The 24,356-nt window shown below is 36.6% G+C and overlaps 1 protein-coding gene across 1 annotated transcript in view; it reads left to right on the top strand.

Annotated features, from left to right (window-relative positions):
• Nucleotides 1-1,847: 1,847 nt before the first annotated feature.
• The window catches only part of TTC21B (tetratricopeptide repeat domain 21B), an 85,471-nt gene continuing 62,962 nt past the window's right edge, over nucleotides 1,848-24,356 (top strand). The window contains exons 1-7 of the mRNA XM_090280429.1: nucleotides 1,848-1,976; nucleotides 4,644-4,773; nucleotides 4,862-4,972; nucleotides 7,832-7,998; nucleotides 10,041-10,163; nucleotides 16,208-16,365; nucleotides 18,814-18,898. Coding sequence (XP_090136555.1) covers nucleotides 1,956-1,976; nucleotides 4,644-4,773; nucleotides 4,862-4,972; nucleotides 7,832-7,998; nucleotides 10,041-10,163; nucleotides 16,208-16,365; nucleotides 18,814-18,898 — 795 coding nt within the window. The 5' untranslated portion in view covers nucleotides 1,848-1,955. The remainder of the gene's footprint in view (nucleotides 1,977-4,643; nucleotides 4,774-4,861; nucleotides 4,973-7,831; nucleotides 7,999-10,040; nucleotides 10,164-16,207; nucleotides 16,366-18,813; nucleotides 18,899-24,356) is intronic.

Below are 24,356 nucleotides of genomic sequence, written 5' to 3'. Positions count from 1 at the left end.
AAGAGGTTTCATATGAACTCCAAAGAAAGAGGAAATTTTCTCAGTTGAAGAAAGAGCTGAGCGCAGGTTGGGGACAGCATTCCCAAGAGAAGGAATAGTTGTCCTGTTTGCCTGGAATAAAGGCTCTGTGGAGGGAGAAATAGGACATAAGTCTTGAAAAACAATGAGGTAAAGGGTCTTCAATGCCAGACTCAAAAGTTGGTAGACCAAGGAGAAATGTTTAAGCCAAAGAACACATCTCTTTTGGGGGGAAGGCAGAGTTTTTCCTGGCCTGAGATCCAAAATGTACTTCTCATATGAGACCTTAACCAGGCAACATCAGGTTACCAGGAGAGTCAAGGCAAATTCCCGTAGTAGTTTTAAACTAACAGACATTCATAGAGCGCCAAGCATGGTCTGTTGTGCTAAATAATTTAACCTTAGAACAAAATTCAATGAAGCAAATTATATAAAATTAGTATGGTCCAAGTGTGCAACCTTCCATCGGTCCAATAGCTCAAGTTTAGACTTTAAAGATCTCAGGAAGATAGCTTGATCCTTTGTCCCTTTTACCATGCTCCTTAGATCTTTTCTCTCAGATGAACTTTTCACTTGGAACCAAAAGCATAATTAAGATTATATACTTTGATGAGTTCCTTGGTTTGTGTTATTCTCTGCTGCATACTAAGTACAGGTTAATTCACTGCTCTCAATATCAGACCAGACCAGCAGCAATTACCAATTGTCCATTATCAGAAACATGTAGCTTGACTATAAATGTCAGAAACGAAAAGAAAAGCATCCTCATGAAAATAATGTGTGCTTCTTTGGAAGGAATACTCTTAAAGGGAGTCAATGAAAGATAGTGCCTAGCCTGGAAGCTTGGGAGAGTAGCCACCCCCTTCCCTCAAGATTGTCACTCCCCAACCTACTGGCATGGGAAAAAAGTCAATGTTCATTGACTTCTCAACAAATTTAAAATCAGACTCAGGCAACTACAAATCACATCAACTAAATTAGTAACAGGATCAAAATTTGGAATTCATGTAAATGATTCTACAAAGATCACTTACACCTCAAATCTTAACTGCTATTAAAAAAAAAAAAACCTTTAAGCAGAAATAGGAAATCTCTTAGTCCATTATAATCCAATTTAATGCTTTGAACAACTGAAAAAAATCTATGAGCAGTTAAGTGTTGCCTGATGGGTACAAACATAAAATTTTTCATAGAGGTTAATTTTATTGTCAGCTTAAAAATCAGCAGTATCATTTTCTTTAAAAAAAATCTGAAAAAACTCACTCTCATTATCAGGGCTGAAAAAAAAAATTAATGTAATGTGTATTCTAACAACAATCACGGGATTGCAGCAATGCCTGTAAAAATGAGCCCAAGAAGCGCATCCCCCTTTCTTTTAAAATGTTGATTTTTCTGCGCCACCTTGTGGCCATAAGCAACTACCACAACTGAAAAAGAGCTTTCCCTATGCTGGTCCGGTCTTCAAATAGCCGCATTGCGGGAATGGGCCTCAACACAAACATGCGAAAAGTGATGTCTTTCCTTGTAATACACCAGGATGAGGCACAGACTTGCCCATTTTCCTACTTCCTCCCGTATTTTCTTTATTTCTTAATTCCATATCCTCTGTCCCGCCCACCCACTGTCCTCCTAGGGCTGTTTCTGCTTGACCTCCTTTGTCTTCCTCACCATCCGGCCACGCCCCTTTTTCACCACAGTTTTTCAAGCTAGTCCCTGACCCTGGTACCCCTCCTCCTCCCCGCAATCCCTGCAGCGAGGACACGCCCCCTTTCCAGCAGCCAATGGCACTGCGATCTCCCCTCATTCCGCCCCTCCCGCAGAGTCTGGAAGCCGGAGCTGGGTTTGGGCCTCCGAAGTGGCGCCCCAACCCCTACCTACCCTGCAGGCCTTCAACGATCGCAGTGCCCCGAGGCCCACGGCCCAGTCTCCGGAGAGCTATGGACGCTCAGGGGCTGAAGGTGAGCGGGCGAAACCTGGCCGTGGATTGCTTTTGGGGTTGGTCGGGGAGCACGGGGGCGTGGGGCGAGCGTGGGCCGACTGCGCCAGGGTGTTATTGCGCTGCTGTGCCTGACGCCCGAGCCTGGCGGGGCGGCCTGTAGCCTCCTCACCTTGTCGGTCTATCACACCTATGGGCGTTTTGGAACCTTGAGGTAGCTTAGCCTCCCCAGCGCGCTGCTTTCTGAAATGCCGTTAGTGTGCTTGTCCCACCCTGTTTGTTGTGTATAACTTTTACTTTTGTGTCCTCTTTGCTCCGAAAGCTGGTCCACATATGACACCTACTGCGCCCCCCTCCCCCGGGTGCGACATCTAGTAACTTAGGGTCAACGAGTGGCAGCTCCCCACCACCCCGCTCCCCCTTTGCATAGTAAAAACAAAATGAGAGAGTACATGAAATCCAAGACATAGGTTGGAAAATGGAGGAGACTTTATTTTTGAGTGATGTCTTCCCTGTTTATCACCGATGCATCTATTCAACAGATATTTAATGACAGTCCACTTAAATGATGATCTGGAAACGAAGACATGAGACTGTCAGATGGAAGAAGTTTCTTTTTAGAATGATGGCCCTCTCTATTCATTTGTTCACTAATTCATTCGTCCCAGCAGATAGTGGTGGAGGGTTTGCAGTGTGTCCACTAGACGCCAGAGATGATGAACAGAACCGAGCAGCTCCTCCCTTCACACATTTTATAGGCTAGTGCTAGAGAAAAAACTTAATTAAATTATTGCATTAAATGTTGAATGCCTCCTATGTGTCTGGCATTATTGTAAGTCCTGAAGATGATAAGCCCTGCAATAATAAAGTTAAATAAAACTCTCCCAATCTTGGAGCTTATATTGTTTTGCCTGAATTTTTACATTATCTTCCTGTGAAGCCTTCCCCTAGCCCCTTAAATTTTGGTCATCACCTGAAATTTATACTTTGTTCTACCACCCAAATGAAGTCTTTAATAAAAACACTTTCATGCTAAAAACTGCTATGTGGCTCCCTTAGACTGGAGGACCAGCTTAACATGAGACACTTCTTAACCAGCCTGCCTCTCCAACTTCATGATCCAATCATCTCTGTCTGTCTTACAGCTCTAGAACAGGGAACGGCAAACTGTCTCTAAAAAGGAAAGTGGCTTTGTTCCAATAAAACCTTACTTATGGATGCTGAAATTTGAATTTCATAAATTTTTCACGTGCTGTGAAATATTTTTCTTCTTATTTTATTTTTCTTAACCTGAAAACATACAAACCATTCTTAGCTTGCTGGCCATAGAAAAACAGGCAGAGGCTAGGTATTGCCATGGGCCATAGTTTGCCAGTCCTTGCCCTAAAATACAGAATGACTTTTAGTCCTCTGCATCCCACGCCATACCTATGTTTCATTGCTGATTTTTATCTGAGTGTTGCAGTTCCTCTGCCTGGCTAACTCCTGTACCTTCCCTAAGGATCATGAAAGAAATAGAGAGTTGTGTGTGTGTGGAGGGGAGTAGGAGCTTGCAAATCAAGAATCAGTCCTGAAGTCCTCCCCAAGAATATTTCCCTTAATTTTACTCCTCACTCCTTCCCACACCCAAGACTCATTCTCCTATATGCTCAAAGCAGCTTGTAAGCTTTTTTATTGCCTTCACTACATGATATTTCAGTTTTCTGAGATTCTAGTCTTACTGGAAAAACTTAAGCATTTCTGCGCAGGAGCCACAGTGTCTTATTCATCTTCATTTCTACAGTACATAGCCTAGTGCCTGACACAGGTAGCTAGCTGGTCAGTAAATGTTTGTTGGTCGCAACAGCCTTACCTGAACCAAGATAGAGGTAAGGGGGTATTGAGAGAGGGAAGTAGACCAGAGGAACAGAAGAACCTATTACTGATAGCTTAGGGGACTGGGCAAATGACAAGGGAGGATTCCACAACTCCATGTCTGGCATGGGTGACAGAGCAAATGGCAGGATGAATCTGGAACTTAGATGAGAGGTCTTGGCTGGACATGTGGCTTTTTAGTTCATCAGCATATAGGGTTAGGAGGATTTTTTTTCAGACTAGAATTTTTACAGTATGATAGTCTAATTAATCCTCACAATGACCTGTAAACAATGAATGACATTTTACAAATGGGCAAACTCAGGGAGCTATAAAATGGACCAGAAATTTGAAACCAGGTTTTTTTGTTTGTTTTGATTTTAAACCATGTCCTGTTTACAATACCATGCCACTGCCTTTCCAGAGAGTTATAGATTCTTAGTGATACTAAATGCTGGAAAGAAGGCAAGTAAAATCATATTAGAAATGTCCTTAGAGCTGGGAAACTAAGAGGCTATTTGAGACCTTAGGAGGAGACACTGGAGGAAAACTGCATTTTAGAGACTGAGTGTAGATCAGTTTCAAGAAACACAGCCAGAACGGGGACTAGAGAGCAGGAGGGAAGCAACATAAAAGTTACAGAGGACATTTGCTTAACAATTTAGAAGACTGATATTATTAGAAACCACAAATGTTTAATTGTGTCATGTATTGCTAGTATTGAGTGCTATGATTTAACAAGTTTTAGATTATTCAAGATTTTAGATTAATATCTACTTAGATATTGCAGAACACCAGAATCTCCTTGTAATATTTAATTCTTTTTTCCATTTAGACTTTGATTAATTACTATTGTCAAGAGAGGTATTTCCATCACGTGCTACTTGTTGCCAGTGAAGGAATTAAGAGGTATGGTAATGACCCAGTCTTCAGGTTTTATCATGCATATGGTACATTAATGGAAGGTATGCGCAAATTATTAACCATGCTTTCATAAGTTTTAAATTCTTGTTTTGTTCTAAGAATAATTTTTCACGTAATTTTTATTTTCAGGTAACACTCAAGAAGCTCTTCGAGAATTTGAGGCTATTAAAAATAAACCAGATGTATCACTTTGTTCTCTACTTGCATTGATATACACCCATAAAATGAGTCCTAATCCAGGTATAGTATTTAAGTACAATGCTTAGGACAATTTTTCCTATTCAATTTATTTTGACTTTTTCTCAATTATCATATCATTCAATCTGATCATGCTGTATTACATATTGTCTATAGGTACTTTTTATATTATATGTTTTATCTTCCTGACAAGGTTGTAAGTTCATCAAGCACAAGAAATATGTATGTTATATTCCTTTCATACTCCTTATATCCTATGGCAGAATTTTCATTTGTACATAGGAATCATTTGAGTTAACATAAAGGTGAATGTATGTTAGCAGTTGTTAAACAACCAAACAAAAAAGAATAGCCAAAAACAGGTAGTATATAAATTGCTCTACAGCTGTCAACTTTACAACTAATTACATTCAAATATATAGCTATATTCAGTTTCTTTCTTCTACTATATCTTAAGCTCTAAGGTCTGTATATCCCTCAAGAGGGCTAACTCATGGAAGATATTTAGGAAATTTTTATGAAGTAGTAGTTTGGAAATTATGCAAAGCTAGCAATAAAATTGTGTGAACTGTTATTATATGGTGTATCTTAATTGAATTCCTGTCGCAGAATAATATCAGAATTCTAGGTAAAAAGAAAAAAATAGCATGTATTCCATATATGTCCAGTAACAGCTAAGAGAATTATGAATATAGTTTTCATTTCAATTAATTAGACAATAACCCAAATCCTAGAATAGCTTTTTATGGATCAGAAAACACATTTTTAAGCAAAGTATCAGCTCTTTTACCCCCTACACACTTGCACAAATCAATAAAAAGTTATTTAAGACATTAATATGTTTAGCAGCTAAATAAATGTAACAGCCAGATACATTCTGCAAGAGATTTTGCTAAATATAGTTAGAAGACAAAAAAGAATTATAAGAGTGATCCATGACAGCCAGCTTATTATCTAGTTGAAAAAAGAAAATGTAATGTTACAATTAAGTAAAATGATAAAGTAAATAGGTCCATAATTAATTGAAAATAGTATGTACTATTAATTCATAGGAGTATCCTGGGAGAGCTTTGTTAAAGAGGAACTTAATCTAATCTTTGAAAGACAGGCAGGATCAACATAACACATTTGTCAGACAGGAGAAATCCATGGGCAAACACAGGGAAGTGGTTCAGGATGAGGCTCTTCTCTGGATCCCTTTTCTCCATCCCCAGGAGGAGTACGTTAAGCTGGAGCAGAGAATTTTCAAAGGATAGCGATAGTCAGTAAGTCTTATAAAAAAATAGTACAAAATATTTTCTTTCTAGAATCAGATTTTCATTTAATTCATTGTTCTCAACAGTATTGGTTCTACTGGGAAATGTGATTCCTGGGACACAAAGATGAAGGCACGAATATTGCTTAGAGACACTTGAGGACTGACTCTACTCTCCACCACATAGGTGCTGAGTAGGCTTGAGCCAAGCCAGGGCCCAGATGTTTGTCAATATTACCTAGAAAAGGCCTAGATTGTTCATGTACATTCTTCCTGAGTTCTCATGTAAACCCTTAGTGTAAAAGGGCTATGATGCCACAGGAACATGAGCTGAGATCTGGCAAGAGCAAACTGCTGAGGGTGTCAGAGCAAACTGATACCTCCATTAGGGACCTGATAGAAATCTAGGCAGAAACTACAGTTCCTGCTCCTGCCCTGATGAGGTATTTTCTGTCTCTATTATGGTCTCTTATTGAACATTTCTGAAGGTGTTCAAGTGGGTATGGGAGTTTCAGGACAGAAGGAATCTCCTTGCCAAGCAAGCTCTAGCCCACCAGAAATAATTTTGTTTCCTAAAGTCATGAAGTGATACATTGGTAATTCAACATTTAAATTTAACTTTGTGTCATTGGAGTTAAAAAAAAGGATCACTTATCTCTCCTTGGGAGCTATTTCCAGAAAGGTAGTCCGTTAGAATCACCTTTGACATTTCTTCTTTCTTATTGCATAATTGATCCATATTCTGATTTGATCCAGGAATCAGATCTAATTGACATTTGCATCCTAAGCACGTGCTCATATAGTATAATAGATTTGATGGTAGTGATTAGTTATTAGAAATAGACCATCTCTTTAAGGGAGCAGTCAGTGTTAAACTATGTCAGTAACAGTAATTAAACTGCCTTTCACTGTTATGTTTATATATTTTAGAAATGGATTAGGGAGTAGCGTAATTTAAGTTCTAGTCCTTGTTTGCCTCTAATAATTATATCATTTTGGAATCATTGTTAATGTTTCAAGTCTTAATTATTTAAAAAATTTCATATGTAGCCTTTGCATCTTGGGAATGGCATTGACTGTAGAACTGTACATTACAGTGGTCATTAACCACATGTGGCTGTTGAGCACTTGGGTTTAGTTTGAGGAACCAAACTTTATTGAATTCTAGTTACTTTACTTTTAAGTTTAAAACCAATACTTGATTCAGTTATTTGAAAAGTTAAGTTTGGTACAATGAGTAAATGAATCTTTGTCATAAATTTTATGAAATCTAATTACAAATTAAATATTTCTGAAGATTTAACAACTTAATGAGATGTGGTATGTATAAATACATGCCAGATTTTAAAGGTTTAGTAAGAAGAAAATGCAAAGTATCTCCATAGTTTTCTTATCAAATGTGTTGAAATGATAATTTTGATGAACTAAAGAAAATATATTATTAAAATTAATTTTACTTTTTTTTTATACCTCTTTAATGTGGCTACCAGAAAATTTTCAGTTACATATGTGGTTTGCATTTTATTTCTATCAGATAGTTCTGCTATAGAGAGAAGAAATTAATTCTCTGCCCCGTTAATTATCTGACCTATTATAAATACTTGACCTAGAATTTAATTTTTACTTGTCTTGTTTTTCTCTCCCAGATAGAGAAGCTGTGCTGGAATCAGATACCAAAGTGAAGGAGCTGCGTAAAGCAGCAGAACCAAAAGCTTTGTACCATGCAGGTTTATTTTTATGGCACATTGGTCGTCATGATAAGGGAAGAGAATATATTGACAGAATGATCAGAATGTCAAATGGTAGTAAAGAGGTAGCTAGTTTTCTTATTTTGAAATGGTAACATTAAAGGAAACATGTTATTTATTTATTCAGTAATATCTGCTGTTTAATTCTTTGTTCTTGCCCACTGTCTTCTCCCTTTATAAATTAGTGGCTATGTTTTAATATTTTATTATTTTGTAAAATTGTGGTTCTCAGGCATTGTTTATATTTATGCTCTTGAAAAGATCTCTTCCTGGTTCCCTTCTTCCTGCTTTTCCCCCTCCTTCCTTATATCTTTCTTTCCTTCCCTCCCACTCTCTTTATTGAACTGCTCTAGATATACAAGAAACCATTATTTGCACTATTAACAATACAAAGATAAGGAATGCATAAACTTTGATGAATGGATCATCTAGTCATGTCACAGAGCATATACCCAGCTAATATCATGAGAGAGGTGTGATTGAAGTGAACAGGAAAATATCATATTAGTTGACATTTATTGCTTGCTTACTTTGTGCTAGAGACAATTTTAGGTACTTAAGGAGAGATCTCATCTATGTCAGGAGAAAGAAGAAGAATTTCTTGAAGGAAGTAGCATTTGAACTAAAACCTGAAAGATGGGTAGTTGCCATAGGTAAAGATTATTGGAAAGGGCAATAGGTACTTCCTGGGAAGTAATAGATGGAAATATGAGAAACAGGAAGACATCTTGGTTCCGGGTACAGTAAGACTTGCGTTTTGACAGGATCATGGGGTACATGAATGAAGAGGGTGACAGGAAAGCTTGGAGAGGTGGATTGGAGAAAGTTGAAGGATCTTGACAGCGAGATACAATATTTGTGTCTCCTTTAATAGACATTGAAAGACCGTTGAAGGTTTTTAATCATTGCAGTGATGTTACTAGAGTATAAATTCAGAAGACTGATTTAACAATGATTTATAGCATGAACTGACCTGGGGAGAAACTAGAATGCAGCAAAAAAAAAAAAAAAAAAAGTACTGCTTTCTGACAGTGTTTTGAGGGCCTACACTAAAATATTGTACAGTGGGTACAAATTTGAGAATTATTAAACACCCACAAGATTTGTTAACTGATTGTAAATAATGAGGGGAATGGTACTGAGAATGTCTCAGAGGTTTCAAGCCTGGACAATTCAGAGACCAGTTAGCATGAATGGAAACTATTGAGATGAAAAGTTACTCTTAAAGAAAGGTGATGTATTCGATGAACTTCAGGAAAAAGAAGAGAAAAGTCTAGAAGAGGTACTGGACTACAATTAAAGCTTGGGAATCATTCACGTAGAGACAGCAGTTGAAACAGTTCAAATAAGGGCACTGATCTAGTCAGTAGAAATAGCATTGTTTTAGTAGTATAAGCTGTCTTTTCAGGTGGAATACAGGGAGGTAAAAATAATCTCTGTTAAAGATTTATAAGTTTATGAATTAACCTACAAATTTTTTGATAGAAGGGCAGATTTCAAAATTTTTGACATTTAAAAGAAAAATATTTGACCTGTGTCCATCTTCTTGCTAACACTAAATCTCGCATGCCATTGGCTCACTAACATCTCTGAAGATAAACATCCTTGACTTCTTCAGTGTTTAATTTGTAGGCCACTTAGTCTTCCATATGAAACCCACTGGACTAGTCACAAATTCAGGAGATTGTTTTACATTATCTTAATTTTTAATATATATGAGGTAGACACTTGTTTTTCCATATTAGTTTATTTATTTACCCAAAGAGAGGTCACAAATTCTTATTTGTCTCGAATTTTATGTTTAACTATTATTAATAATAATTTACAAGCAAAGTCCAGATGAGAATATTGGGTTTTTAGCATTAATGGAATATTTGCTAAGCTTCTTCATATTAATACTGAGCAGAGCAGTAAGGCTGAAATTCATAATACTTTCCCACACTGTAGGCTGGCAAGAATTGGAAGATTTTACTGCATAGTTTTATTCGTAATCTTATTTGATAGTGATTTTTGTTATTAATTACAAAAAAATGACATTAAGTTTACCTTTTTTATCTATTTTTTCCCCAAAGAAATGGAAGCATAATTCAGATTTTTCATTTTACAGGGACAGATTTTGAGAGCATGGATTGACATTGCAAAAGGAAAAGAACCTTATACTAAAAAAGCACTAAAATCATTTGAAGAGGTATTACAAAATGGAAATGATATTTTTGCTCTGCTGGGTAAGGTGAGTTAAAGTAAATAAATAATGTTTTAAAATATATTCATAATATAGTTGAAACCTAACAAAACTAAGCTCAAAAATATAATTTTCATGTTACTTTGCTCAGTTCTCAATTGTAGGAGGGACTTAGATTTGTATAGGACAATGAACAGTAAACTACAGAAATGTATTCTCAACCAACTTCCTGAACCCTGTATCAATTTTAATTGCTTTTATTATTTTTTTGCTGTAAATGGATTTTTATTTTTTTATTTTTGACTCACTTTTTATATAGTATTTTATTTTATTGTTATTCAATTACATTGTCCAAATTTTTCCCCTATTGCTCTCCCGTGCCCTGCCTACCTCCGCTGCCCCCACAGTCAGTCTCCACCCTGGTGTCCATGTCCAGTGGGTCCTTTATACTTATTCCTTGACTAGCCCCTTCCTCTTCTTATCATTGTTGTTGGTGGCGGTGTTGTTATTGTGTTATTTATTCACCAAAGATTTATAGTGTGTCGTATGCATGAGGCATCACTCTAGATATTGGGGATACCCTGAGCAAAATAAAACCTCTTGCTTTTATTAAGCTTACAATCTACTGGTGGAGACACAATAAACAAAATAAGGAAGTAAATTATATAGTATGTTAGAATATGATCAGGGCAATGGAAAATAAGTCAGGAAAAGGGGGAGAAAGAGAGGTGTAGTATGAACTTACAATTTTAAATTATGCGATTAGACAAAGTGACACTGGAGCAAAGGTTTATAGGAGGTGAAGGTGAAAGTTCTGAGGACACTTGGGGGGAAAGCATTACAAATAGAGGCAATAATAAGTTCAAAAACCTAAAAGGAACTCCGTAGCTTTGCTAGGAGGCCAGGAGACTGAAGGGACTGAATGAGGGGGAGAGTAGCAGTGAAAGCTAGAGGGAAAGAAAAGAAGGTGGGGGTGGGGCCAGGTGGGTATGGGAGAGGTGATGAGAGGCGGAGCTGATTCTATACAGCTTTTGTCTTTTACTTTGAACCAGATACACAGCCAATGAAAAGCAGTAATTTGATCTGATTTATATTCTGGGGGGTGAGCAGTTGGCAGTCATTATAAATCATTGATGGGTAGAAATGTTTAATTTGCACTCATTCTTCAATCCTATTGATGCTTTCCAAACACCTTAAACATTTTTTCTTTAGTTTTTGATTCTGCAAAAAAATTAAATTTATATATTAGGAAAAAAGTTTTTAGGTAAGCAGTAATTTGGGGAAATAAAAGAGAGAAGAGAAGAGGGTTATTAGTGTCTTGGCTATTGGTGAAGTCCCCACATTGCCCTTGTCAGTTTTTGGCTAGAGAGCTTGTTCAGCTAATGGCCACCAGTACAAGTAGTACACAGGTTAGAGGGATTGGGGACTTAGCAAATTTTTTAAAAAATTGTTCTTGATTATTTCTCTCTCTATTCTTTAAAAGTTAGTTGATAATCTTCTAGGATAAGACTATTATTCTGGTGTTAATATATAAGCAGCTTGGAGGGATTTACTTTTTATCTTCAATACTTAAGATTAGTTTAATTACTTTTTTTGATATAACCTATTTCAATTAGGTACTTATTTATTTTATTGTTGTATAAGTGCAGCAGGAAAGGTTCCGTTAGTCTAATTCCAATGAGTAATAATATTAACCAAGTACACAGCAAATTTAGTCAATTAGTATTATATTATGCATTCATATGGGAGGTGATAGTCTACAGAAGTATTAGATGTGATCTTGCATGATTTTGAGATTTATATTACCAGCTATTTAGGCAAATTCCAAGGGCATATGTAATTTTAAAAATTATCTACATTAATATTTCTATTATTATCAACTTAAAAATTTTAAATAATTTATTTTGACATAGCAGCATCTTTAGATGGTTTTCATATTTTCCTTTATATGAGAATATAATCTCAAGCTGTTTTCAGGAATTTATTACAGTTCTACTGTATTTCTATTGAGACTGGATACTTACTTTAAACAGAAATATTCGAGGACTAAATTTATTCCTAAAGGAGATAAGAAACAAAGTTTTAAAAGTCTGATCTGTGATAAATATGTCTTATTATCTGTTCTTAAATTACTAACTATATAGTTTTTTTTTCTGACTATGAAATTAATTCATGGACATTGTAGAAAAAATTTCCAGAATACTATAATATCTGATAAAAAATAAATATCACCATTGTAGACAGTAAACTTTATAAAAGACACCTCTTCATATTAGTAAATATAGATCTGCAAATCTACATCACTAGTTTTAATGATCAACTAAAATTGTATTAAATAGATATACCATAATTAAATCCTTATGAACATTTTACGTTATTTTTATTTTTTCTATTACAAATAATTGTACCATAAATATAATCTATATGCTTCTCTGTGGTCTTACCCAATGATTTCTTTAAGGAAATCCTTAGTAGTGAAAATGTGGAGGCAGAGGCAGTGGTTTGAGTTTTATTTTCCTTTTCTTAAATTTTATTTTATTTTATTTTATATTTTATATGCTTTATTGATTATGCTGTTACAGTTGTCCCACCATTTATTTTCCCTTTGCTTCCCTCCACCCAGTGACCCCCTCCCTCCAGTTGTCCCCCCCTCTTAGTCCATGTCCATTGGTTGTGCATATAGTTCTTCTCAACATCTTCCTGTCCACTCCTTCCTACTATGTTTCTTAATTCCTGTACCATCTTTCTCCTTTTCCCCTTCCCCCTCCCTACTGACCTCCCCCCAAAATGTTCCCCATACCTATAATTCTCTTCACACTCTCATTGCCTACTTAGTTTGCCTTTGTTTCGATTCCCTAGCTTCTGTTGTTGTGACATAGTTTTCAGTTTAATGTTCATAGTTTTGATCCTCTTACAAGTCCCTTTAACATTTCATATATCAGTGGTTTGGATCTGATGAACTCCTTCAGTTTTACTTTGTTCTGGAAGCACTTTCTCTGCCCTTCTATTCTGAATGACAGCTTCACTGGATAGAGTAATCGTGGTTGTAGGTTTTTGCTTTTCATTCCTTTGAATATTTCTTGCCAGTCCCTTCTCGCCTGCAGAGTTTCTTCTGAGAAATCAGCTGACAGTCTTATTGGGACCCCTTTGTATGTAATTCTCTTCTTCTGTCTTGCTGCTTTTAAGATTCTCTCTTTATCCTTAATTTTTGACATCTTGATTATAATGTGTTTTGGTGTGGTTCTCCCTGGGTCCACTTGTTTTGGAACTCTCTGTGCTTCCTGGACCTGTAAGTCTATTTCCTTCCCCAAGTTAGGGAAGTTCTGCTTCATTATTTTTTCACATAAGTTTTCCATTTCTAGTTCTTCTTCTTCACCTTCTGGCAGCCCTATGATTCGGATGTTGGCCCACTTATAGCTGTCCCAGAGGTTTCTGAGCCTCTCCTCATGTTCCCCACTTTTCGTTTCCTCTTTCTGCAGTGGTTGACTGTTTGTTCCTTCCCTATTTTCCGATTTGTTGATTGGATCCCTGGTTTTCTTTCCTTCACCACTGGTTTTGTATGTGTTTTCATTCATTTCAGCAGGACTAGCCTTCATTTCTTCCCTGTCTTGTTTAAGATCCGCTGTTACGTCTGTAAACATTCATATAACCAAAGCTCTGAACTATGCCTCAGAAAGATTTCCTCTCTGCTGAGCCATTAGATTAGATATTTGCTGTCTGGTCAGCTGCGTCACTGGGATCTCTATCATGATCTGTGCTATCCTGATAGTTTTGTGTTTACTTTTGCTTCCTGAGCGGGGCTGTCACACCTCCTACACTATAGGGGGTTGAGCCCCGTACACTCATCACTACTGGACAACCCTTCTCACCACACTGTGGCGTTTTGTGTGGGGGCAGGGGTTCAAGATGGATTCTTGCTGTTCACTCTCGGCTTAGAGACTGGGAACCTCCTCCTCCGTCCCCACACTCTCAGGGCCTCACAGTTCAAGGCAATGGGGGTCTGCCTTCCCCGACGTTGTAATCATGAGCTGACGGGTTTGTTCTGCAGCCAGGGGTGCTCCCCAGGTGCTTCTCACCTCCCCTTAAATACCAGCGTCTGTGCTTACCACTGTCCTGCCATGGTTGCTTCTGCTGCCGCCACCAGCACAGCTTGACCTCTCCGCCCTGGCTTCACCCCTCCTACCCGTCTGAATGAGCACCACTTCTTTATAACTTCATATGTTGAACTTCATATAGCTTTATTTTCTGGAACTTCTGGTTATTTCTGGTTTTGTGGTAGTTGTATTCCTTCTTAGTTGTGGAGGGAGACGGGGCATGTCAGTGTAGGCCTCCATCTTGGCCGGAAGTTTATTTTTATTTTTCAATTAACATTTACATTCAGTATTATTTTGTATTAGTTTCAGACATACAGCATAGTGGTTAGATAAACATATACAGTCATACCACAGTACTTGTCAACTTCAGAACTCATCAAATCCTGGACTCTGTTGCATTTTGACTGGAAAAAGATGTTTCAGCACTTGGCGCTTGCTGGGGACTTGTTGCACTTGCCAGAACTTAAATGAGTCATGATGCCACCCCATAGGAGAAAATACTTGATCACTAAGTTGCTTGTTCAGTACTCATAGGTTTTGGCACTCATCGTGAGTTCTGGAATGGATTAACAACTTGTAGTTTACAGAGTGACACCCCACCCCCACCCTGGTGATACTTCCCAAGTACCCACCTGGTACCATACATAGTTATTATAATATTATTGACTATATTCCCTGTTGCTGTACTTTGCATCCCCATGACTATTTTGTAACTGCCTATTTGTACTGCTTAATCCCTTTATTCCTTTCACCCAATCCCCCAATCTCCCTACTCTCTGGAAACCATCAGTCTGTTCTCTGTATCTATGAGTCTGTTTCAATTTTATTTATTTTGTTCTTTAGATTCCATATATAAATGAAATCATAATGGCATTTGTCTTTCTTTGACTTATTCCACTTAGCATAATACCCTTTAGGGCCATCTGTGCTGTCACAAATGGTAAAATTTCATTCTTTTTTATGGCTGAGTACTAGTCCATTGTATGTATGTACCACGACTTTTTTATTCACTTGTCTATTGATGGGAACTTCAGTTGTTCCCATATGTTGGCTATGGATAAATAAACTGCAATGAACATAGGGGAGCATATATTCTTTTGAATTAGTGTTTTGGGTTCCTTCAGATGTATTTATACCCAAAAGTGAACTTGCTGGCTCATAAGGCCATTTTTAATTTTTCAAAGAACCTCCGTACTGTTTCCATAGTGGCTGTACCACTTCATATTCCAACCAGCAGTGCCTAAGGGTTACCTTTTGCCACATCCTCCCCAACGCTTCTTTGTTGATTTATTGATGATAACCATTCTGAGAGATGTGAGGTGGTACCTCATTGTGGTTTTAATTTGTATTTCTCTAATGATTAGTGATGTTGCACATCTTTTCATATATCTATTGGCCATATGTCATCTTTGGAGAAATATCTTTTCAGGTCCTCTGCCCACTTTTTAATTGGATTTTTGTTTTTGAGTGGTATGAGTTCTTTATAAATTTTGGATATTAACCCCTTATTGGATGTTTCATTGGCAAATATATTTTCCCATTGAGTAGATGGCCTTTTCATTTTGTTGATAGTTTACTTTCCTGTTATTTTACTTATTCTTTAAAATCCTATCTCTAGCCTGAGAGTAATTCTTTTTTTAAGATACAAAATCTCTTAGTTTTAGTTGCTGCTTGTAAATAAGCAGGACAAAAATTTATTTAAAAAATTTTTTTAAACCATTTTATCTTATAATTATATTTCTCGGGTATTGAAAAAGTAGATTTAAAAACAAAATCACTTATATGAAATACTATTATTCTGTGATGTTTTAAAGTTTTGTTTTGATAAAAACTTATTTTTTTCTCATTATAAAGGTTTAACTGTTCTTTCTGGAAATTTCAGAGAACAAAACTATGGAAAATGTTCAGCTCTACTTTTCACGTACTTTGGGATAACTGTTTTGAGAACCTTGGTTATGTGGTCACTGTTTTGATGTCACTTATTTCTTCTCTCATTAGGCACAATGCCTTGAGATGCGCCAGAATTATTTAGGTGCTCTGGAGACAGTGAACCAGATAATCGTGAACTTTCCAAGTTTTCTTCCTGCTTTTGTACAGAAAATGAAACTACAGCTAGCCTTGAGGGACTGGGACCAGACGATTGAGATCGCACAAAGGTGATGTAAAAATATGACACAAGTACCTTTTTTTATCTTGTATTTTTTTTTATCATAAGGTTTTTTAAAATTGACTTTTCTAAAAATATAGAATTGAGGAAAAATTTAACCCTGCCTCGTTTAAAACTGAATTTATTGGTTTACAGAAATCTGACAAGCTGTTCCAAGACAGACTCTCTTTTTTATACAGTGTTTAACTTTTATTTTTCTTTAGCTTAGTATTTCATGCATATCCATGTATGTCCATTCACACAGAGATACTTAATTATTAAAAATGAATAGCATTCAATAAAATGAACATACAGATAGTTTATTTTTTCTACTGGTAGGCAGTTAGGCTGTTTCCAATTTTTCGCTCTTCAAATATTGCGATGAGAAGATACATGCACCCATACACACGATCTTTATACAGATACAGGATATCTCTGAAGGATGGTTTCTTAAATGAGGGATTACTGAATTAAAGCATATTGTATTTGTTAAGTAGGACAAGCTCCCATAAATAATTGATAAAAACATATGATGGTTTAATTCAGTAGAATTTTTGTTGTTTTTAGGTGTAACAGTTTTGGGTGGGTGTTACGATTGATCAGGCAGCCTTCCTATTGATCAAGGTCCTAGGTGGGCTCTTTCCATCTTGCTACTCTGCTGTTTTCTGAAACCTCATTTGCACTGGTATCCAGCTGGCAGATGGGCAGAGTGTGGAGGAGTAACTTCACTTCTTTTAAAGCCCAGGCCCAAAAATGGCATGTATCACTTCATCGCACATTGCCCACATCTAACTGCAAAGATGGATGGGAAATGTTGGTTAGCCATGTGGCCAAGCAAATAGGGGAAGAATGTCTTTGAGGAGAGAGGTTGCAGTCTCTGCCCCAGGTATTGACACTTAAATTTTGATAAACACTGCTAAATTGTTCTCCTAAGAAGTTACACTAATTTATACTCCCTTCAATAGTCTACTGAATGCCCCCTTCCCCTATTCTCATTCTGGCTATTACCAGTGTGGTTGGTTTATTTGTTTTTAATCAATATGATAGAATAAGAATGATACCTTTTTTATAATTTTCATTTCCTTAATCATGTTGAGATTGAGTATCCTTATTTTAAAATCTTTTTTTTCTGTATATAGACTTTTTTTATTTCTTTTTAACTGGGTTCTAGTTTTTTCCTAAATTTCCAATGGATTTTGATATTTTTAGGGTAACTTTTCATATTGTTTCTTTTGGATAGTTTTCTTGGCTCTTCTTTTGCAGTTGAATGTCAGAATTAAGTTAAAAATAAACTTTTTTAAGATTTTGATTTTAATTGCATTAGATTTATAGATTATTTGGGGAGAATATTTTCAATCAAAAATGAGTATTAGCAGGTAACTATTAGTACATAGCAAACAACTACGAATCTCAGGACATAAGACATAAGCACTCATTTCTTTTGTGTGGATCATCTAGGGTTGGCTGATTTCAACCAGGCCTGGCTGGGGCTCTGCTTCAAATTTCAGATCCAGCTGCAGGGCTGTGGCACCTCTTTGCAGTATGGGCTCTGGTCAACTCTCAGTGTGTTCTCCCCTGGGCTCAAGTCAAAGAGTAGCAGCTACCCAGAGAGAGCTCTTCTCATAGCCATAGCAGAGATACAAGAGGACAAACAGAAATATGTGGTGCTCCTGAAACTTAGGCGTGGCACACTGCCACTCTTGCCCATATCCCACTGTCCAATATAAGGAAAATGTCCCAGTCTATAATAAGGAGCAGTGAAGTGCACTCCAGCTTTTGTAGGAGAGACTGCTCAGTTACATGGCAGAAGGCATGAATTCAGGGAGGTTGGAAAAACTGGAGCTACTCAATGTACTGCACCATCCATGATAAGAAAACTAGTGTGTTACTTCATTTAGTTCCTTTTCTAAATGCCCTTGAGTAAAGTTTATATGGATTTTTGTAGCTTTTGCAAGCTTTTGATATCTTTGTTTTTTATTGAAGCAGAGTTATTTCTATTATTAATAGAATATTTTTCATAATATTTTCTAGTTTGTTTTTATCACAGGGACCTACCAATATTTTAATATGAGAATTGCATTAACAGATTTTTAAAAAATATTCAACCTGTCATTGTATTCCTAGAATTCTTGTAATAAATTTGCCTGATCGGGATGAATTATTCTTTTAACATATTGTTGTATATAGTTAGCTAATACTTTATTTAGGATTGCCAAAGGGATTCCGTGAAACTTATACAATTTATTCATATCTTTTTTAAACTTACTAAAAGTTAAGATTCAGAATGTTTTTAGTTTAAACATGAGGTTGATAATTCTCATAAAGGAGATCCCATTTTACTAAGTAAAATTACTTATTTAAAATGACAGTAGAGTAATCAGAACAGCAACCCAACTTTTCAAGCCCTCAAAAGAAAATACATACCAGGGAGTTTATTTCTATGATTGTTTTTCTGCAGGTTACTACTTCAAGATAAACAAAATGTGGAAGCACTAAGAATGCTGGCTCTTTACTATTTGTGTAGGGAAGGAGATATAGAAAAGGTAAGTTGTATTGTACTATTTAAGTTTCTATGTTAAAAATACAGGAATTGGTCTCTTAGAATGATGTATGTCATGGTACTTTATAGTTAATTCTTGTTTTTTTAATTTTAATTTTAATTTTTTTAAATAGTTTTTCTATTACAGTAGTCCCACATTTTCCCCCATTGCTCCCCCCACCCCACCCACCCCTTCTTCCACCCCATTCCACACCCCATTGTCCATTTATACTAGTTCCTTGACTAGACCCTTCCCCTTCTTACACCCCTTCTCTCCTTCCTCCTTCCCCCTGGTCACTGTTAGTCTGCTCCTTGTTTACTTGCCTCTTGTTCAGTTTTGCTCATCTGTTTGTGTTGTTCATTAGTATTTCATTTGTTTGCATGTCCCTGTCCAGTTCTCCCAGCACCGTTTGTTGAACAGGCTCTTCTCACCCCATTTTATGTTCCTTCCCCCTTTGTCAAATATTAGTTGACCATATAGACCTGGGTTTATCTCTGGGCTCTCTATTCTGTTCCATTGATCTATATGTCTGTTCTTATGCCAGTACCAGGCTGTTTTGATTACCGTGGCTTTGTAGTATAGTTTTATATCAGGTACTGTGATTCTTCCTACTGTGTTCTTCTTTCTCAGGATTGCTGTGGCAATTCAGGGTCTTTTGGTTCCATATAAATTTTTGAAGTATTTGTTCTAGGTCTGTGAAATATGTTGTTGGTATTTTAATAGGGATTGCATTGAATCTATAAATTGCTCTGGGCAGTATGGACATTTTAATGATGTTGATTCTTTCCCAATGACAATGGTATGTGCTTCCATTTATTTGTATCTTCTTTAATTTCTTTCTTTGGTGTTATGTAGTTTTCTGCGTACAAGTCTTTTACCTCTTTGGTAAATGGGATTTTTTTTCTAGTTTCTATCTCAGATATTTTATTGTTGGTGTACAGAAATGCCTTCAATTTCTGAGTATTGACTTTGTACCCTGCTATTTTGCCAAATTTACTTATTAGGTCATGTAATTTTTTTGTGAAGTCTATAGGGTTTTCTATATACACTATAGCATCATCTGCAGATAATGAGAGTTTTACTTCCTCTTTTCCAGTTTGGTTGCCTTTTATTTCTTTTTCTTGTCTGATTGCTGTGGCTAGAACTTCTAATACTATGTTGAATAGGAACGGAGAGAGTGGACATCCTTGTCTTGTTCCTTATCTTAGGGGGAATGCTTTCAGGTTTTACCCATTGAGTATGATGTTGGCTTCAGGTTTCTCATATATGGCCTTTATTATGTTGAAGTATGATCCTTCTATTCCCATTTTGCTGAGTGTTTTCATCATAAATGGATGTTGTACTTTATCAACTGCTTTTTTAGCATCTATTGATATGATCATGGGTTTTTTTTCTTTCATTTTGTTCATATGGTGTATTATGTTTATTGATTTGTGAATATTAAACCATCCTTGCATCCCTGGGATGAATCCCACTTGATTGTGGTATATAATCTTTTTAATGTGTTATTGGATCCACTTTGCCAATATTTTGTTGAGGATTTTAGCATCTGTGTTCATCAGCAATATTGACGATAGTTTTCTTTCTTTGTTGTATCTTGACCTGGTTTTGGAATTAGAGTAATACTGGCTTCATAAAAAGAGTTTGGGAGTCTTCCCTCTTTTTGGATTTTTTTGGAATAGTTTGAGAAGGATAGGAGTTAATTCTTCCCAAAATGTTTTGTTAAATTCTCCTGTGAAGCCATCCAGTTCAGGGCTTTTGTGTGCTGGGAGTTTTTTGATTACTGCTTCAGTTTCACTAGTTGTTATTGGTCTATTCAGGCTTTCTGCTTTTTCTTGATTCAGTTTTGGAAGATTATATGTTTAGAAATTTGTCCATATCATGTAGATTGTCAAACTTCTTGGTATACAGTTGTTCATAGTAATTTTTTACAAGCCTTTGTATTTCTGTGGTATTGGTTGTGATTTCTCCTCTTTCGTTTCTGATTTTGTTTACTTGGGCCCTCTCTTTTTTCTTGATGAGCCTGTTTAAAAATTTGTCAATTTTGTTTATCTTTTCAAAGAACCAGTTCCTGGTTTTATTGACCTTTTGAATTGTTTGTTTAGTCTCTATGTCATTTAATTCTGCCCTGATCTTGATGATTTCCTTCTTTCTACTTGCTCTGGGCTTTGTTTGTTGTTGTTCCTCTAGTTCCTGTAGCTGTAGGGTTAGATTTTTTATTTGAGATTCTTCTATCCTTTTTAGTTAGGCTTGTATTGCTATGAACTTTCCTCTCAGGACTGCTTTTGCTGTGTCCCATAGGTTTTGGACTGTTCTGTGTTCATTATTGTTTGTTTCTAGAAACTTCTTGATTTCTTTCTAGAAACTTCTTGATTTCTTTCTTGATGTCATTGTTAACCCATTTATTATTTATAGCATGTTATTCATTCTCCATGAGTTTGAATGTCTTTGAGTTTTTTCCTTGAGGGTGATTTCCAGTTTCAAGCTATTGTGATCTGAGAAGATGCTTGATATAATTTCAATTTTCTTGAGTTTGTTGAGGCTTGTTTTGTGCCCTACCATGTGGTCTGTCTTTGAGAATGTTCCATGTGTACTTGAAAAGAATGTATATTTTGCTTCTTTGGGGTGAAACGTTCTATATACATATATCAACTACGTCCATTTGATCTAGAGCAGAGGTTCTCAACCTGTGGGTCATGACCCCTTTGGGGGTTGAATGACCCTTTCACAGGGATCACCTAAGACCATCGGAAAACACATATATAATTACATATTGTTTTTATAATGAATCACTATGCTTTAATTATGTTCAATTTGTAACAATGAAAATACATCCTGCATATCAGATATTTAAATTACGATTCATAACAGTAGCAAAATTTCAGTTATGAAGTAGTAACGAAAATAATTTTATGGTTGGGGGTCACCACAACATTAGGAACTTTATTAAAGGGTCACGTCATTAGGAAGGTTGAGAACCACTGATCTAGAGTGTTGTTCAGTGCCTCAATATCCTTGGTGTCTCTTTGTTTGAAGATCTGTCCATTGTTGACAGTGGGGTGTTAACGTCCCCTGCTATGAGTATGTTGCTGTAGATATCCATCTTGTAGTCTTCCAGGATTTTCCTTATATATTTGGGTGCTCCTATGTTGGGTGCATATTTGTTTACCAGGATTATATCTTCTTGATGGATTGTTCCCTTAAGTATTTTGAAATGTCCTTCTTTGTCTCTTTTTATGGCCTTTGCTGTGAAATCTGTTTTGTCTGATATATGTGTAGTTACCCCAGCTTTTTTTCATGTCCATTTACTTTAAATACTTTTAACGTCCCCTGCTATGAGTATGTTGCTGTAGATATCCATCTTGTAGTCTTCCAGGATTTTCCTTATATATTTGGGTGCTCCTATGTTGGGTGCACATTTGTTTACCAGGATTATATCTTCTTGATGGATTGTTCCCTTAAGTATTTTGAAATGTCCTTCTTTGTCTCTTTTTATGGCCTTTGCTGTGAAATCTGTTTTGTCTGATATATGTGTAGTTACCCCAGCTTTTTTTCATGTCCATTTACTTTAAATACTTTTTTCCATCCCTTCACTTTCAATCTGTGTATATCTTTTGTTTTGAGGTGGGTCTCTGTGGACAGCATATATATAGGTCATGTTTTCATATCTGTTCTGCTACCCTATGTCTTTTGATTATTGCATTTAATCCATTTACATTTAAGGTTATTATTGATAGGTATTTATTCATTGCAATTTTTTCCCTTTGTACCTGTGTTCCTCTCCCTCTCTCATTTTCTTCTCCTCTTAAAGCATTCCCTTTATCTCTTGCAATGCTGGTTTGGTGGAGATGTATCCTTTTAGTTTTCCTTTGCCTGGGAAATTCCTTATTTCACCTTCTATTTTGAAAGAGAGCCTTGCTGGGTAGAGTAGTCTTGTTTGTAGGCCTTCGTTTTTCATTGCTTGCAATATTTTTTGCCATGACCTTCTAGCTTGTAGTGTTTCTGCTGAAAAATCAGCTGATAGCCTTATCCAGGCTCCCTTGTGTATTATTTGCAGTTTTTCTCTTGCTGCCTTTAGGATTCTCTCTTTGTCTTTGAATGTTGCCATTTTAATTATGATGTGTCTTAGAGTGGGCCTCCTTCAGTTCATCTTCATTGGAACTCTCTGTGCTTCCTGTACTTGTGAGGCTTTTTCTCTCCTCATGTTCGGGAATTTTTCTGTCATTACTTTTACAACCTATCCCTTGTTCCTCTTCTTCTCCTTCCAGTATCCCTATGATACAGAGATTATTACATTTCATGTTGTCCTGTAGCTCTCTTAAACCCTCTTCATTCTTTTTAAGTCTTTTTTCATTTTGTTGCACTGTCTGGGAATTTTTTTCTACGTTGTCCTCCAGCTCGCTGATCCAATCCTCTGCTTCATTTAATCTGCTTTTGATTCCTTCTACTGAGTTCTTCAGTTCAGAAATTGTATTTTTCATTTCTTCCTGGTTCTTATTGATAGTTTCTATGTCCTTTTAATGTTGACATAGTTCTCATATGTTTCTTGTAGCTTCCTTGAAGTTCTTTGTAGTTTCCCTGGAGTTCTTTGTAGTTCCCCTGGAGCTTGTTTTCTCTGCGTTTGATGAGTTCATTGAGGTTCCTCATTACCATTGCTTTGAATTCTATGTCTGATAGTTTGCTTGCCTCTATTTCATCTATTCCTCCTTCTGGGAATTCCTTCTTTCCTTTCAATAGAGTGTTGTTTCTTCATCTCCCCATTTTAGGTGACTCTTCTTGTTCGTTTCTGTTTCTTAGGTTGATCTGCTTTTATTTCCTGACTTTGATGTGTGACCTTCTGTGGTAGGAATTTTGTGGGATTCAATGATGCAGGCTCCTTAATCTCCTGAACTTGATGCTCTTGGGATGCTCTTTATACATTTTATTTGGACTCTGTTGGTATTTTGGTTTTGGTTGTTGCTGTGTTGCTCTTTGGTGGTTCCTTCCCTCCAATTAGCTGACTGAGAGTCATTTCGCCCAACTCGTCTTGTAAACAGTTGTTGAGCTGCTGCTAAAACAGAGCTGCAAGTGCAGGCAAGAATCCCACACTCCCAAAGATATCCCCCACCCTCAATCGTTGTATCAACTGCGAATGATCCAGTATTAATAAGGATGTATAGTGAGCAGGAGACAGAAAACCCCTGTAGAAGATCTCAGTGGAATTGGTTTCTGTAGAACCTGTTTTTTTTTATTCCACTTTCTTCTCTTTCTGGATCTATCCCTGATGTCCCACTCTGGATATAGGCAGGCTATTTGAGCCTACTAGTGTTCTACTGCCCGTGTCTATCTCTTCCTGTTGTTTTATGCGGTAGTTACTCTGTAATCTGCAGTCATGCTTAAGCACCATGGGGGTTGGGGCTGAGTAATTTCTCTGGGAGGGGCTGCTGCTCACCCTCTGGCTGATGCCACTTGGAGGGAAGTA

This window comes from Furipterus horrens, unplaced genomic scaffold (genome assembly GCF_987537825.1).
Source record: "Furipterus horrens unplaced genomic scaffold, mFurHor1.1.pri manual_scaffold_1, whole genome shotgun sequence".
Lineage (NCBI taxonomy): Eukaryota > Metazoa > Chordata > Mammalia > Chiroptera > Furipteridae > Furipterus > Furipterus horrens.
The sequence above is the reverse complement of the archived record's forward strand: the minus strand, read 5'-3'. Positions and strand labels throughout refer to the sequence as shown.